Raw genomic sequence first — 15,976 nt, 5'->3', positions numbered from 1 at the left:
AAGAGAAAGAGAAAGAAAGAGAGAAAGAAAGAAAAAGAAAGAAAAAAGAGAGAAAGAAAGAAATAGAGAAAGAACGAGAGAAGGAAAGAAAGAGAAAGAAAGAGAGAGAGAAAGAAAGAGAGAAAGAGAAAGAAAGAAAGAGAACAAAAAGGATTGTGTGCACATTGCCATGCTGTGTACATGAATATATGTGTGTATAGACATACATATTTGAAAAAGATTTTTCAATTATTTAATGCTTATTAATATACCACGATAAATATTTAAATGGAGAAAGTTGGTCTGAATGTGGAGGTACAAGACTGAACACTGTGATATATTCCATTTCAGGTTTCATTTGTGCAATACAGTGATGAGGCAAAATCTGAATTTAAACTGAATACATTTGATGACAAAGCCCAGGCCCTGGGAGCTCTTCAAAATATTCAGTACAGAGGAGGAAACACAAGGACAGGTAATTTTGGGCTGTAATTATGTTTCCTTAAGATCAAATGTTTTCAGAAACTGCGTCATTATCCTAATATTGCATGGCTGAAGAATTAGGTTTTTCTGTTGTGGTTTAGCTATTGCCCTTAAAAAGTAAGTAAGAGATTTCTTCTCTTGTGGATAATATGGATGATTCCTTGTTTATTGTACACTTTGCAGGCAAAGCCCTAACATTTATCAAAGAAAAGGTTTTGACTTGGGAGAGTGGCATGAGGCGAGGTGTTCCCAAGGTACTGGTTGTTGTCACAGATGGTCGGTCTCAGGATGAGGTGAGGAAAGCAGCGACGGTCATTCAGCACTCTGGTAAGCAATTCACAGTATCTGGCTATTTCATTTCCATATTGCTTCAATTATCTGGTCATCATTCACTCATCTTTTATGGACTCAGAAATGTCTGCTGAATATTTGTGAAAAACTCAAAACTATTAATAGAATTCGCACGCTGTTGACCAGACTTACTTTTTCTTTCTAAAGCTTTCTTTCTGGGGGAGGATGTGGCTTCCCAAAGTAATTCCTCATGCATATCATTTCAAAGATGTGGCTTTTAGTTACTTCTTTCTCTTCTTTTTGTGTGAACCCCAGGGATCATTGGGAAGTGTACTGCATTCTAGAGTTTATGATTTAATGGACCTGGGTTTTTTTTTAAGATTTATGTTTTATCTGGTATAAACCAGTAGATCTCCAGTAAAAGTAACTGCTTTTGATGGAGCTGGGTCTGAATGGACTCGCTTACTGCCTTTTGAGCTGAAAAGCATTGTGCTTCCTCTTTAGATTTGCTGAATGTGGCTTATGTGAGTGAAATCATCTGTTCCTGTCCCTGCACCCAGCATTTTGCATTGCAGTGCATGAACCATGTAGAGTCCTGATCCCTGAGCAGAGAGATGTTCTTCCTTATTGGAATATGCATGTAAACCACAAGTGATCGTTTTCTCTGTCTTTGTGATCTGAAGGGATTAGCTCTGTCTAGATGATTTCTACAGTCTCCCTGGACAATCTGCTTCAGTGCTTAACTACCCTAGTAGTAGGAGAGCTTTGCCTTGCCTTTCACCTAAGTCTTCAGGCTAGTGAAATTATTGTCTTCATTTACCTAGTTAACCAGGAAACAGTTGATCACTGTCCACTGTAACAGGCCATCATATTTGAAACCTGTTGTCATTTCCTCTTTCTGAACTCCCTTTTCTAGCCTAAACAAACCCATTTCCTTCAACCTCCTTTTGATCAAGTTTTTCAAACCTCTTATCACTTCTACTCTCCTCTCTACTTGCTTTGGTTTCTACACATCTTAAATGTCGTGCTTAAAGCTGGACAGAGTGTTTCAGCCAAAGCTTCACCACAATTGGATACAGAGGAATAATTATCTTATTTTTCAAAAAATAAAGATATAAATAAAAATATCTTTATCATTTGGAATAAATGTGAGTTCTTTCAGCCTTCAACCAGCCCACTGTCTGTGCAGTTTCTCATGAATGAAATTTACACCTGGTGATATGATTGAATTCTAGGGTCTGGATTATCTTCCTTTGACTTAAGATATCTAAAAGCTAAATGTCTAGTCTGAAGTCATCATGTAGGGTCCTTTTATGGTTAGTGAAGAGAACAACAGATATACATCTGCAGACAATGACTTTTCCTGTCTTGAATTCGGCATCGTAGGGAGGTGAGATGAATTGCATTCTGAATCTGCCCATGTCTGTCTAGTGATAATAAAGACTAGACAAGTAGCCTAGACTTGTTAACTTGGAAAGTAAAAATTGGTGAGGGGAATACTACCTCAAGAAAGTGAAAGAGAAACTAAGAAACATGAAATGCAGTAGATGGCAACAGATAGACAACTGGATAACTAATAATCTTTACAGAGATTCTGGCCACAGAGCAGATTTAAGATAATATCGGGTTGAGAGAACTGTACATATTGCATTAAAGAGTGAGGAGACTATGTAGCCAAGGCTGAATGAGACTGGATAATGCCCCCTCAAAAAAGGAGGGGAAAGTTTTGAAAGAAAGATGCAAAAACCAGTCTACACCGTTCTGAGCTTCACAGGGGTGAAAGGATATCCAGAATGTATTCTGATAGGTAGATCCTGAGAAATCAATGATAGAGATGGTTTGTGAAATATTGACCTGAAAAATGGTAATGTATATTTACTACATTTCAAGTAACAAGTGTTATTTTTACAGGCTTCAGTGTCTTTGTGGTTGGTGTGGCTGATGTAGATTACAATGAGCTGGCCAAGATTGCCAGCAAGCCCAGTGAGCGTCATGTATTTATTGTTGATGACTTTGATGCCTTTGAAAAGATTCAAGATAACCTTGTCACCTTTGTGTGTGAGACAGCTACCTCAAGTGAGTAGAAGACATTGGTTTTCCTGTTCCCAAATGAATTTTGCTTATATGCCGCTACAATTGAGTTGCAGGTTGACCTTGGGTGGACACCTGTTGCCCACCAAAGCTGCTCTGACACTCCCCTCCTCAGCTGGACAGGGGAGAGAAAATATAACAAAAGACTCTGGGTCAAGATAAGGACAGAGAGCGATCACTCACTCGTTACTGTCATTGGGCAAAACAAACTCGACTTGGGGAAGTTATTAATTTATTGCCAATGAAATCAGAGTAGAATAATGAGAAATGAAATCAAATATTAAAACACATTCCCTCCACTGCCCCCTTCTTTCTGGGGTTAACTTTACTCCCAATTTTCTCTATCTCCTCACCCCCAGCAGCCCAGGGGGACAGAGAATGGAAGCTACGGTCAGTTGATTGCATGATTTCCCTGTTGCTCCTTCCTCCTCATGGGGAGAACTTTTTGCATTCTTCCCCTGTTCCAGTGTGGTGTCCCTCCCATGGGAGATAGTCCTCCAAGAACTTGTCAACATGGCTCCTTCCCATCAGCTGCAGTTCTTCACAGTGTGTCCCTCATGGTGTCACAAGTCCTGCCAGCAACCCTGCTCCAAGGTGGGCTCCTCTCTCGATGGGGCCACAGGTCCTTCCAGGAACCTGCTCCAGCATGGGCTCCTCCAGTGGCTGCAAGTAGATATCTGCTCCCCTGTAGACTTCCATGGGCTGCAGGAGGACAGTCTGCAGCACCATAGCCTTCACCACAGGGAAGACCAGGAATGCAGGGGAATCTCTTCTCCAGTGCCTGGCAGAGTTGGTTCTCTCACGTATTCTCACTCCTCTCTCCGGTTGCAGGTTGTTGTGCCATTGCTACACATACATCACCCACCCCCCTCCCCCTTGCCCCTTGTTAAATCTGTTATCCCCCAGTTGCTACCACCACTGCTGATGGGCTCAGCCTTGGCCAGTGGCAGGTCCATCTTGGAGCCAGATGGAGCTGTCTCTGTGGGACACAGGGTAAGCTTCTGGCAGCTTCTCACAGAAATCACCCCTGTAGTTCCCCCGCTAGCAAAATCTTGTCATGCAAACCCAATACAAGTACCTCATTTAAGGTACATCAAAAGAAATGTTCATATAAAAAAGTTATATTTCATAATAATTAGACATAGTTTAAGGGAGCAAATTACTTTTTTAAAATTTTGAAGTAGGTATTGTATTTTACGTAATCTTGCCTTGTATTTCAAAAGTACTGGTAAACAAAAAGAGATTAACAACTTCTGCTCTTTAAGAAGTAGAATGATGCCTGATGTGAACTGCAGGGCACAACAGATCTCTTACTTACTACTGGGATAGGGTTGCTAAAGAAGTAAAGCTACACTGTGTGATGTTGTTTTAAAACTATCTACAGTTGAGTTGTTTACTCAAGTGAAATCCTTCTATGGCAAAAATAAGAAATTCTCAGGCCTGTCATGTGCAACTGTGTGCTCTCTAACTGCCTCATCTGCTGGCTTCTGAGGAGCTACATAAATATGCAGTTTTTCCTTGTGAATCTGACAGCTATTATGCAGCTCGACTCATGCCTTAAATATTCATGGAAAGACTGTGTCATTGTCCTCCTTTCTTCTTATGAATTATACTCTTAAAATATTTGTGGTTTCATTTCTTGTTCCATACAATTTTTCACAGTAGAAATAACCTACTAAAAATGATGAGTAAAGAATTTGACAGCACATCTACCACAGCACAGGACACAGTATGACAAATGTAACAAAATTTGACTCATAATTAACAATAGCATAGACTTCTCGGTAACAAAACTTTCTGAAGTATATGTATGTTCATATCATGTTAGGTTTTGTAGTTTTGAATTATATGTTGTTTCATGTCTTTCAGCTTGTCCCCTTATTTACTTGGAGGGATACACTTCACCTGGTAAGCAACTGTCTAATATTTTGGCATAAGTTCATTTGCATCTTGTACAGCTCTACAATGTTTCTGTTTTTTATTTTCTCTCTGGACTTAAAGGTTTCAAGATGCTGGAATCATATAATCTAACAGAGAAGCATTTTGCTTCCGTACAAGGCGTATCACTGGAATCAGGCTCTTTCCCAAGCTATGTAGCATATAGACTTCACAAAAATGCCTTTGTCAACCAGCCAATACGGTAAGTAAACCTGAAAGACTCATATTTAGGGTGAGCAGATGGGAAAGGATTAATAGTTTTTAGATAATAGCATTAGTGTTTTATGGAAGATGTGTTAATTTGATGTTTTTACTGAACACCAAGACGAAGAATATCTATCATTGTTCTCATTAAATGCTAATCTATTCCTTTCATTGCAGTCACAGTTCATTATTAATCCAGTTGTTCATTGCTCTTTGAGATTATACTTCTTAACCATTTGAGTTGCATATAATCCACAGTTTATACTCAGACAGTTGAACAACAGCCTTCTTAGTACAAGAAGCTCTCCATTGCCAGAGAGAAATGGTTTCAATATGGTGGGATAAGCATCACTTTTTTCAGAAGCGTTGTTCTTACTGCAATAGGCAGCATGCTGATGCCACTGATTTAGGGTAGTTTCTCCTCTACTTGACTTGCCTTATTTGGCAAATGGAGTGGAGTTTTCAAGGGCTTGTGGTTTTAGAGCTTGGTTATGGGTGTGTAATATATGGTCAGTCTGGCCAACATTTTTTTCACAAAGAACAAAAAGACTTAGGAGTTGGTTTTACTAAGAGGGGAACAGTACCTCTCTCTTCTCTTCTTCTTTTTTTTTTTTTTTTTACATTTTTTTCTCTCTCATTTATTTAAGTAACTTTCAAAAAAGGTTATTCTGAGTCAGAGGAGATGCCTAAAGATAGCCCATTGTTCCTATTAAATTTAAGGAAATTTAGTCTTCTTTTCACAGAAGCCTTTGAAACCTTCTGAAATTCTGTCAGATTGGGTAAAGATCAGATCACAAGCACAGGAGCTGAGGTTTATGAAGAAATAATTTCTTTTTGCCAGCCTTCTCAGATCACAACTTTAAAAGGGGAGGACTTGAGGACTTTTGAGTTCATTGGCATGCGTTAATAGCTATGGGGTGATAGTTCTCTGTCAGACTGGATTTTTACAATCTAGGGAAGTACAGATAATCCCAATTATGTGTTAAGATAGACCTTGCATTTAGCAGGATCAGCTGATGAAAAGACAATAAAAAGACAGACTTCCTCTTTATTTCATTTTTTTTAGAATGTTGTGATACATAGTCTAATGTCTGCTATAAGAGGTGGAGGACTTGCCAGAGTATTCTGGGCACTTATTTTTCATGAGAATCCAGAAAATAAAACTCACTTTAGGCTGAATCAGCAAAGCAATAAAAGCATACTGATCCTAGTGGCATAGTTGTTTCCATATCTGAAAGAACTTGTTATCTGGGTTATAACTTGTGTTGCTATATCTACATTAATACTTGCATTCTTGCACTGTGCTGTGTAGTGTTGTTGACTTAGCAATACATTTTTATTGCAGTGTCCATAATTGTATCGGTACATAAGCTTTGCCTAATATACAAAGGAGGTCCTCTCTTCATTTTAAGATTTTTAAGTTCATGTTCATGTAGCCAAATCCCACCCTGAGCTCCATTATTAGTTAAGGAGAAGCAGTAGCCACCTCCTTTCTTAGAGATCCTTTATTGCATTCCCTCCCTTCCCCTTTAGAAAATACTGGAGATAATTTCAAGCATGGTTTTATTTACTTTTGTCTCTTTGCTTTTTTAATGTCTAACAGTTCAAATATCACAAATTTAAACCTGAACCACTAAAGAATGAGCTGGAGCCCAAATGCATCACTAATTGCAGAGAAGACACTGAATATCTCCTTTACTGTACCTATGCCTGAAAGGCAGCAGTAAAGTGTGCTGTTGCCTGACTGAAACAGACCAGATATAAAAAGTGTGGTCTTTTTTTCTGTACTTATCATCAAGGAATTTAAAACATGTGCAGTTTATACAGAATCTTGCCACAAGAATCAAGAGTTCTTGGTCATATTTCGGCTTCCTCTATATTGGTGCCGGGACCAACAGAAGACAGACTGTGAGTTCATCTTAGGAAATCACATAATGTTTTTCTATCACAACAGTATTTTCTATTTGAAAGTGTAGTTAAAATATTCTGTTCCACTGAACGCTGTGGTTTCCTTGTTACTCTTGTGTCTTTTCTTTGAAAAAAGAGCAAATTATGAAGATCTTATTTTCCTTACGTGTTTCCATGTGAAAAAATATCTTCATATTTTTTTAACAGAGAGATTCACCCAGAGGGACTGCCGCAGGCATACACTATCATTCTGTTATTCCGTCTCCTGCCCGAATCCCCCAATGAGCCTTTTTCAATTTGGCAGATTACAGACAGAGATTACAAACCTCAAGTTGGAGTTGTACTTGATCGTAAGGATGATTATATTTATTGCATAGAGAAGTTATATGTTATGTTACTTTGTATGCATTCTTCCCAAATATTTCCAACCCCAAAGCATTTCTATGTGATAAAAGGATTATATATTTTTTGGTTTAAACTTTGTGCATCTATTATTCAACAAAGAATAATTAATCTAAGCTACATTTCAACTTTGGTATGAACTGTAAAATCAAAGGAAAGTATATCTATGTACTTATAGGTCATTAAGACCACCTATGATCTGTGTTTACCCAACTGAAGAATAAACTAGATTTTATCTATAAGTGTATCTTAGGAGGGTGGTTTCAGTAGTACATGTGAAATGAAATGTGTTATTTTCATTTATTGCAGCTGGCAACAAAGTGCTGTCATTCTTTAACAAGGATACACGGGGAGAGGTTCAAACTGTAACTTTTGATAATGATGAAGTAAAGAAAATCTTTTACGGAAGCTTCCATAAGGTAAAGGATTGAAATTACAAATGTTTCTTTCTGAAGTGCTGTTCTTTGAAATAAAAGACAACTAAGCAGAAGTTACTGCCAGTTATATCTGTTCCTTGGATAGTACTTTAAGTTGACATAGGGACTTACAGATCATGTAAAACAAGATCTCTGAAGTTATAGCTTTTCTTTGAACCAATGTAAGAGATTTGTCAAGAATTTGTCAAGAATTTGTTCAATTTGTAAGTGAAGGCATACATCTGAACAAGAAATCGTAGCCTGGTTCCTGGCACATGAAAGAGGGAGAATAAAACATAAACTTGAAAAAAAAAAAGGAAAGGAAGTTCTGGTGACGAAAGATTGGGGAGGGTGTGTTGTGATTTGAAATCATTCAGAGAAGAGGAAGATGCAGCAAAAGAAAGTGAGTAGGAACCAATGTTCGGGGGCGAATAACATATTGAAGAAGATTCTTATGTTTATCAAATATAATACATGTATTTTGTATGTATGAATGTGTATTCATATGTTTTTGGCTTAAATTCATTGGGCCTAAACTATTCTGTTGTCATGTTAACTGAGGAAGCAACAATAATGAAAGAGAGCCCATAAGAGATCTGTTTATGATTTAGAATGAAACTTATGTTTTTTGAATTGTCAAAATGGCTAGTGAAATCCTTGCATGTTACTGCATCTGCCTTCAATTGTGATAGTTTTGTGCTTGCTTTTCTAAACTTGTGCATGGAATTATGAAAATTTGATCCTGCTTCCTTACCTCTACTAACCCAAGTGTTTGGGTGTCAGGCTACACATATATCTAAAAATAATTAAAAAATATTTTCTTGCTTGTTAAGTATATATGTTTAGGGCAAGAAAGTGAGTTCAATTGCAACACTTTTGGTCAGCTGAAATGCACATTCTCATGTTTTCATTTATCTCCCTTCTGTTTAGTTTAGTTTTCGTTGGATGACTAATTATGGATGGAGTATAGCATTTGTTTTCTTTATGACTAGTGACTTGCAGCATTCCTTTGAGGATGCTGATAAGGGGTTGCCTCTGTCAACTTCCAGATACTGGAGGCCACATTTTCAACTGAGCTCTCTTTGGCTGATAGCAGGGAAAGATAGCTGGTGCCAGCATTATGATGTTTTGTGACTTCATCTGTTTAAAACACAGAGCATTACGGAAATGACAGTAATTTCCGTAAATTACTAGTAAAAGCTAGTGATTTCCTCAGAATTTGAGAGAGGATAATTTCCCAGACTGGTTCTATGTTACATTCAACTATTCTTTAGAATTTATTTAATGCCTAATTATTTTTGCATATATGAAGAATTGTTTAAGTCACTGATTTTGTAACTGATAGTTACAATTAGCTTTGGATCACAACTACATTAAGCAGCCTTTAATTTGTCCTTGACATTTGGCATTTTGTCTTTTTTTTTTTTTTTAGTAGGACAACTGAATTTTAAGGAAATGTATAAATCTATCGACGTGAGAAAAGCTGTCAGTATAGGCTAGGATATATATTGTTTTTTGAGTCATCAACAAGAAGTACTGTTTAGACACAGAGCAATATGTAGCATGCCTCATTTTACATATCAGTGTGAGAGTTGATACTTCCCTTCTTCAGGTCAGTGGTGTGGAGCTCTCTATGTGCTGTACTGCCAGCAGTCTGTTTTAAGTGTCTGCTGCTAATTTTATTGATGTTTAGAATCACATTTTTCTTTGTAGTTTCTCTAAATGTGCTAGAGTTGAGCAGAATTGTCTGGCAGCACTTATAGTGAAGCTTTGCTCATTTATCAGAGCAAATAGTGAATAACCTGTAGCCCCTGTTAGATGCTAGAAATACTAGCAGTAATGTGCCACATCCAGTCTCATCTTAAAAACCTCCAGGGATGGTGCACCATCTCCCTGGGCAGCCTATTCCAATGTCTGATTACTCTCTCTGTAAAAAATTTTTTCCTAATATTCAACCTAAACCTGCCCTGGCAGAGCATAAGATTGTGCCCTCTTGTCCTACTGCTGGTTGCCTGGGAGAAGAGACCAACCCCCACCTGCCTACAACCTCCTTTCAGGCAGTTGTAGAGAGTGATGAGGTCTCCCCTGAGCCTCCTCTTCTCCAGACTAAACAACCCCAGTTCCCTCAGCCTCTCCTCATAGGACGTGTGCTCAAGTCCCTTTACCAGACTTGTTGCCCTTTTCTGGACCTGCTCCAGCACCTCAATATCCTTCCTGAGCTGAGGGGTCAAGAACTGGACACAGTACTCCAGGTATGGCCTCACCAGCGCTGAGTACAGGGGAAGAATCACTTCCCTAGACTTGCTGGCTACACTGTTCCTGACACAGGCCAGGATACCATTGGCCTTCTTGGCCACCCGGGCACACTGCTGGCTCATGTTCAGCTTTTTGTCAGTCCAAACTCCCAGGTCCCTTTCTGCCTGGCTGCTCTCCAGACACTCTGTGACCAGTCTGTAGGGCTGCATGGGGCCATTGTGGCCAAAGTGGAGGACCCAGCACTTGGCCTTGTTGAACTTCATCCCACTGGAATCAGCCCATCTCTCCAGCTTGTCCAGGTCCCTCTGAAGAGCCCTCCTGCCTTCCAGCTGATCAACACTCCCCTACCCCAACTTGGTGTCCTCTGCAAATTTGCTAATGGAGTGGTATTTGGGATGTTTTCATCATGTAGCTAAGCTTATTTCTCTGGATTCTCTCCAGGATGATTACTGACATTGCTATCTGAGTCAGGTTGTAAATGATGGCATCATGGGCTTCCCCAGCTCATGTGCTGGGAAAGACTTATGTATCAGCCATGTTGATTAGCTCCTAATAACGGATCGCAGTAGTTTCAGCTGGATGAAGGAAGGAAAGTAAGACTAACACATTCCTGAAGGTACTTCTGCAATTTCTCCTACCATCCAGTTTCAAAGAAATAGCAAACCTTTACAATGCAAGAAGTTTGTTTTCCAAAATATCAAACATTTTTGTGGTTTTCTTTTGATGACTTAGTGGCTTATTCGGTGAAATGCAGTTAACTAAACCTAACTGTAGGGAAATTTACTTTGGCATAGTTGAACGCTCTCTGTAGCACAGCTATGGTGAAAGCAGTTGAATCTGGCAAGTCCCATAGGAAAAAATCTGACTGCCTGAGACAGTCATTAAGTTTATAACTGATGTTTTGGACAGACATACAACTTCTTCTTTCTTATTCTTACCATGCTAGACTTCCTTTTAATTTACCATTTTGCAGTAGTCACACAAAATTTGATAATGAGTGTATGTCTTTCTGCTGATATACATATGGAAATTAATTTGCTTAGCTTATTGATATGATTCCCTTAGCAGTAGATCACAACACCATCAAACTTTATCTTACAAGGCTTCCAGAGAGAAAGATTAAAGTATGTTTTCTTTTCTAAAATCTCATGAATGAAATGGTCAGAACTGATTCTGTATGTTGGTGTGTTAGAAATTGTTGAAGACAAAATGTAGCAGGCTTGAATATAGAGATGTTTTATTTGCTGTAATGACCGGATGCCTCATTGTATTAGATTTATGCCTGGGCCATGAGATTTAGGCTGGAATTCAAATCTGACATTAAATCAGTGGTTAGCCGACTGAGTCAATGACTTGGGAGAGCTCTGCTTATTTTTTTTTGATTGCTAGTATCTCTTCTTATTTGGATGGATGGGCAATGCTCAGCAGTTATTCCTGTTTGAACATTTTCAAGTTGATGGTCTCATTCAGCATTCTGATGTAGATTCACCTCTTCTAAGTTTTGTGTGCAGATAAAAATACAGTAATATCCTTTTGCTATGCAATGTCTTTTACTTTACTGAAATTGTGACAAATACTTAACACTCCAGTAGAAGGCCTTGCCTGTTAGGTACCTTTCAGAACTAGTAAATTACATCTGTGATGAGTATAAGCTGGATGATGCATTAATTAACCTGTAAAATTTAGTCATACAATCAAATGACTGAGTATATGTGTATAAATTATAATGAATTTAAATTTTTGGCGTAGCACTTATTTTATTTTATGGAAAGTTTGGCATGTAATACCCGATTATACTTTGGACACACTCAGTTATCTTTCCATTATTTTTTAATTATTTCTCAAGGAACATTGTTGAGAGTACTAATAAAAACCCCTCACTTGTATATAAAACATAAGCACATAATTTTAAAAGAGTTTTAGGTAAGCTATGCTGATGCCTTGGAGACCACTCTGCATGAAAAAATATTTAATAGGGAAAAAGAAGAACAAATTCTCAGGGGAATGTTCAGGTACTTGTTGACTCAGGACATTTAAGGAAATCTCTCTTTCACTTTTATGCCAATTTTTAAAGCAGTAATCAAATAACAATATGCTTCTGAAGGATTATGTACTGGGATAACAGAAGCTTTAAAACATAAATGCCTATGTCAGGGATTCTTTACTGCTGATCTTAATGTATTGATATTTTAACAATTACATAGATGTTATAATGATGTATGTAAAATATATGCAGTATTTAAGGTATATAAAGCCCCTGAAAACTTTGTTGCCTTAAGATGACCTTCCATCAACTGCATGTGCTAAAATGCCAGACCCTTTTTTGTTTCCTTGAGACTCCTGAATGTTTTGTTTTCACAGAAATGTAGAAAATTCACATATGTTAATGTTTGCCATACATACTATACGTTTTTGGAAAGATAATATTTGCTTAGATTTTGTTTGTTCCTCTCTGTAAGGTTTGCTGTGTTTCCCATAAGCATTTCATTCTCTTCTCCTGGTAAAAGTACTCTCTTTACTGCAGTCATTCTTTTCTCCCTCCTAAATTTCCCCTATTTCCTATAATTAATCTCTTCCTCTTCTTCCCTGTTTCTCCTTATTTTAGCATATGTTTTTGTAGCCATATTTCTCTCATGGAAATTTCTCTCTTGCATCTTCCATTATTTTGTCTTGTTCTGGGCAGGCTTCTCTGGTCACTTCCTGTATCTCAATGCAGCTAATGCCTCTGGTTGAGTCATCTGTGGAAATTGAACCCTGGATCTTTGGATCTGAAACAATCTACTCTCTGAGCTACAGGCAGAGTCTATTAGCCCGTGGGCAGTCACAGACTCATAAACCTCTTGTGTGGTCCCAGACATCAGAGGAGGACAAGAAATGCTTATATTCAATTCTTCTCAAAAATTCTTTTATTTTTTACTTCTATGCCATCTTAAAGCAATTTTCAGGCAAGCTTTTTAAATAGCTAATTATAGTTCAACTATTACATTAAACACTATTTCTTTGCTGTACTTGTGTATTCATCTTATTGACCTTCAACACATTCTAAAGAAGTTATTTATATCATAGACTTTCCTTGAGTTTGAATTTTTCCACCAGTTGAAATTAAAGCAGGTTTACTAGGAAGAAACTTTCAAACAGTACTACCTAATCAGTGAAATACTCTTATGCTTATGTGCCTTTTTTAACTATTATGCTTAACTTTTTTCAGGTCCATGTTGTTGTAACTTCATCAAATGTTAAGATTTACATTGACTGCAGTGAAATACTGGAAAAACCAATTAAGGAGGCTGGGAACATCACAACTGATGGCTATGAAATACTTGGGAAACTTCTAAAAGGCGACCGAAGATCAGCAACAGTAAGCAATAAATATGAATCCATTCATTAATGCGAGCCCTTGAAATTTTCTGAGAAAAGAGATTATAGATTAAGGATCGCTAAGAAACGAGTGTTGCACCCAAAGCTTCTAAGTGTCTGTACTGTAAGACCTAATATACTTAACTGAGAAGTTTGGTCTTGATAGCTTCTCGTTCCAGCAGAATTGCAAGAACAAAAATCAAATAGCTGAAAGTATTTCAGGTATAAAAGCAGTCAGGTAAATTCAAACAAGCAGTCAAGTATAAAGCAGTCAGGTAAATTCAAACAAGAGCAGGAATGTTTGTCTCTCAATAGAGAGAGCAGTTAATCAGTATGTGCATTTACTGTGGATTCTCTATCACTGAACATTTTTTATAGAAGAATTTTTATTCCTAAAAGATATCCTCTAATGAACAGGTTTTAATTCTGACATGTCCTGTGGTGAGTGTTCTACTGGGTGATCAGAGAAATCCCCAATGACTTTATGAACTATAAGCCTATAATGAAAAAGTGACTGCTGCTATGAAGGTTGCATCAGTTATCCTGATATATACTTAATATGTAATAATATGTAATTGATACTATTACCTGGGCTTAGAAGATTTAAGTCTGCAGTCTGACCCATGTGTGCAAACCCTACCAGCTGAGGATCTTAACAGTCTACCTAAGATCCCCATTTCAGCCTTCCTGAAAAACCTTTTGGTGCTAATGTGAGTGAAAAGTTCTGTTCATGAATCTGAAATAATATATGACCCAAGGACTGCAGTCTTCAGAGCTGGTCCAGAAGTTTTTCAGCCAGATTTCATGCTGAACTCTACAGGCACTCAGCTGATGTAGAAATTCATTGGTATTATTCATTAAGCATTGCAAAATATTTCTTGAGTCACATTATTTGGTTATCTTTTGTCCCAGAACAAGAGCAAGCATCAGTGTTTGAAGTTCTTGTAGCCTTATGTAGGTTTGGTTTTAAATTTTTTATTATTTTTAAATCCTTTTTCTGTCAGTGTCAAAAGAAGAAGTGAAAGTATGAATGATGTTAACCTCATTAGAAATAGAGGAGTAATTTTTAACGATAATGTCAATAGATTTCATAATTAACATCTCTCATCTTTCAAGAGTATTCCATTCTTTTACAGTTAGAAATCCAGAATTTTGACATTGTATGCAGTCCAGTATGGACTAGCAGAGACAGATGCTGTGATCTTCCCTCAATGGTAAGTATAAACAAAAGAGAGGCTATTCAGAAAAATGTTATTAATAGGAAATTTAGCAATACCAATATTAGGCTGGTCTTATACCTTGTACTGACAACACCCCTAAATCACAGTTGTCAGAGCAGCCACTGAACAATACTGCATTTCAAGGTTTTGTGTTTGAGGGTAAAAGGTTGTAATGCTAGAATTAAGCCCCTTAGGAGTGGTGCAAAAAATGTCCATTATAATATAATTTCTGTGATAGTGCAGATTCTAGGTATTATGAATGGAATGGCTATATATATTTTTTCTATTTAATTTCTTCTTGAATTAGCATTCAAGAAATAACTAGTATATTCTTTATCAGTTCAAGTTGCTTGTCCAATGCATATAAATATTAGAGCAACAGAAATTGCATATGAATTTGATTTTACTTGTGCCTGTGTTGTTAGTGCCTTGCATAGCTCGCAAAGAAAATTTGCTAAAAAATATAAAAGGTGCTGTAGAAACATTTGGAAACCACTGTTGAGATGTGAGTTTTATTTTTACTTGAAAACAGAATAATAGAGTATCTTCCTCCCGTTGTTTTAGAAAAGCATGCTGCCGGTGAGTACTTTTCTTTAAGATGACAGTAATTGTTGTGATTGAATTTTCAGAGAGATGAAGCAAAGTGCCCAGCTCTTCCAAATGCTTGTACCTGTACTCAAGACAGTGTGGGACCTCCAGGACCTCCTGGACCAGCTGTAAGTTACCAGCTCTAACTATTTGCAACAGAGAGGTTTCTGATTTTTAGATTTATGGAAATAGTTTTGTGTTGATCTGTGGTTTTGTGAAAAAAGATCAGTCAGAGACATAGTTTCTATCAACATGCCGTATCATCACAGTAATCTGTCCCCATTTCATCTTAATTTCAAACACAGTTAGGCAGCTCCTACCACTTCTATTCATTTATATAATCTTTTGCTGTATTTCCAGTGTGATCATCACTGTGAATAGCTCCTCATTGTTTGATAGGTTGAAAGACTCTGGCCCAGTCTCAGCTGTCTTGCACATCGTGTACAAGACACTTTTAATGGACTGTGAAAATATTTTTCCTAAATAAAGAATCAGGATTTCACTCCAAGGAAAGATTCTTTACTCTGTAAGGGAAATAAATTAGTTTCTCTCTTTATTTTTTGTATGGAGAGATAGTAGTCTATAGAACAGATATGCTCCTATCAATTGCTTTGAATATAAGAGAGTTATGCTCAGCCCAGTAGTCCTTCTACTTTGAAGCTGTCAAACTGCTGCATGAGGAATCTGAAGCCCAGTTAAGTTGCCTGGTAGTCTACTAGAGAGATATCCAGAGATTTTGATGAATGTAAATTGAAGAAGTTTATATCTGCAGAGACAAAAATCACAATAATTTTTGTCAGCTGAATTGGCAAGTCTGAAGCTGATGTGGTTTACCTGAGTTCC

General features: G+C 37.5%; 1 protein-coding gene across 3 annotated transcripts in view; it reads left to right on the top strand.

The window, feature by feature from the left end:
- The window catches only part of COL12A1 (collagen type XII alpha 1 chain), a 102,545-nt gene that overhangs the window by 66,979 nt on the left and 19,590 nt on the right, over window positions 1-15,976 (top strand). For all 3 annotated transcript variants that reach the window (XM_027645020.1, XM_027645022.1, XM_027645021.1), the window contains 10 exons: window positions 331-454; window positions 646-789; window positions 2,665-2,829; window positions 4,714-4,752; window positions 4,846-4,984; window positions 7,102-7,244; window positions 7,606-7,715; window positions 13,177-13,326; window positions 14,462-14,539; window positions 15,175-15,261. In XM_027645020.1, coding sequence (XP_027500821.1) covers window positions 331-454; window positions 646-789; window positions 2,665-2,829; window positions 4,714-4,752; window positions 4,846-4,984; window positions 7,102-7,244; window positions 7,606-7,715; window positions 13,177-13,326; window positions 14,462-14,539; window positions 15,175-15,261 — 1,179 coding nt within the window. The remainder of the gene's footprint in view (window positions 1-330; window positions 455-645; window positions 790-2,664; window positions 2,830-4,713; window positions 4,753-4,845; window positions 4,985-7,101; window positions 7,245-7,605; window positions 7,716-13,176; window positions 13,327-14,461; window positions 14,540-15,174; window positions 15,262-15,976) is intronic.

Source organism: Corapipo altera, unplaced genomic scaffold (genome assembly GCF_003945725.1).
Source record: "Corapipo altera isolate COAL_440 unplaced genomic scaffold, ASM394572v1 2, whole genome shotgun sequence".
Lineage (NCBI taxonomy): Eukaryota > Metazoa > Chordata > Aves > Passeriformes > Pipridae > Corapipo > Corapipo altera.
The sequence above is the reverse complement of the archived record's forward strand: the minus strand, read 5'-3'. Positions and strand labels throughout refer to the sequence as shown.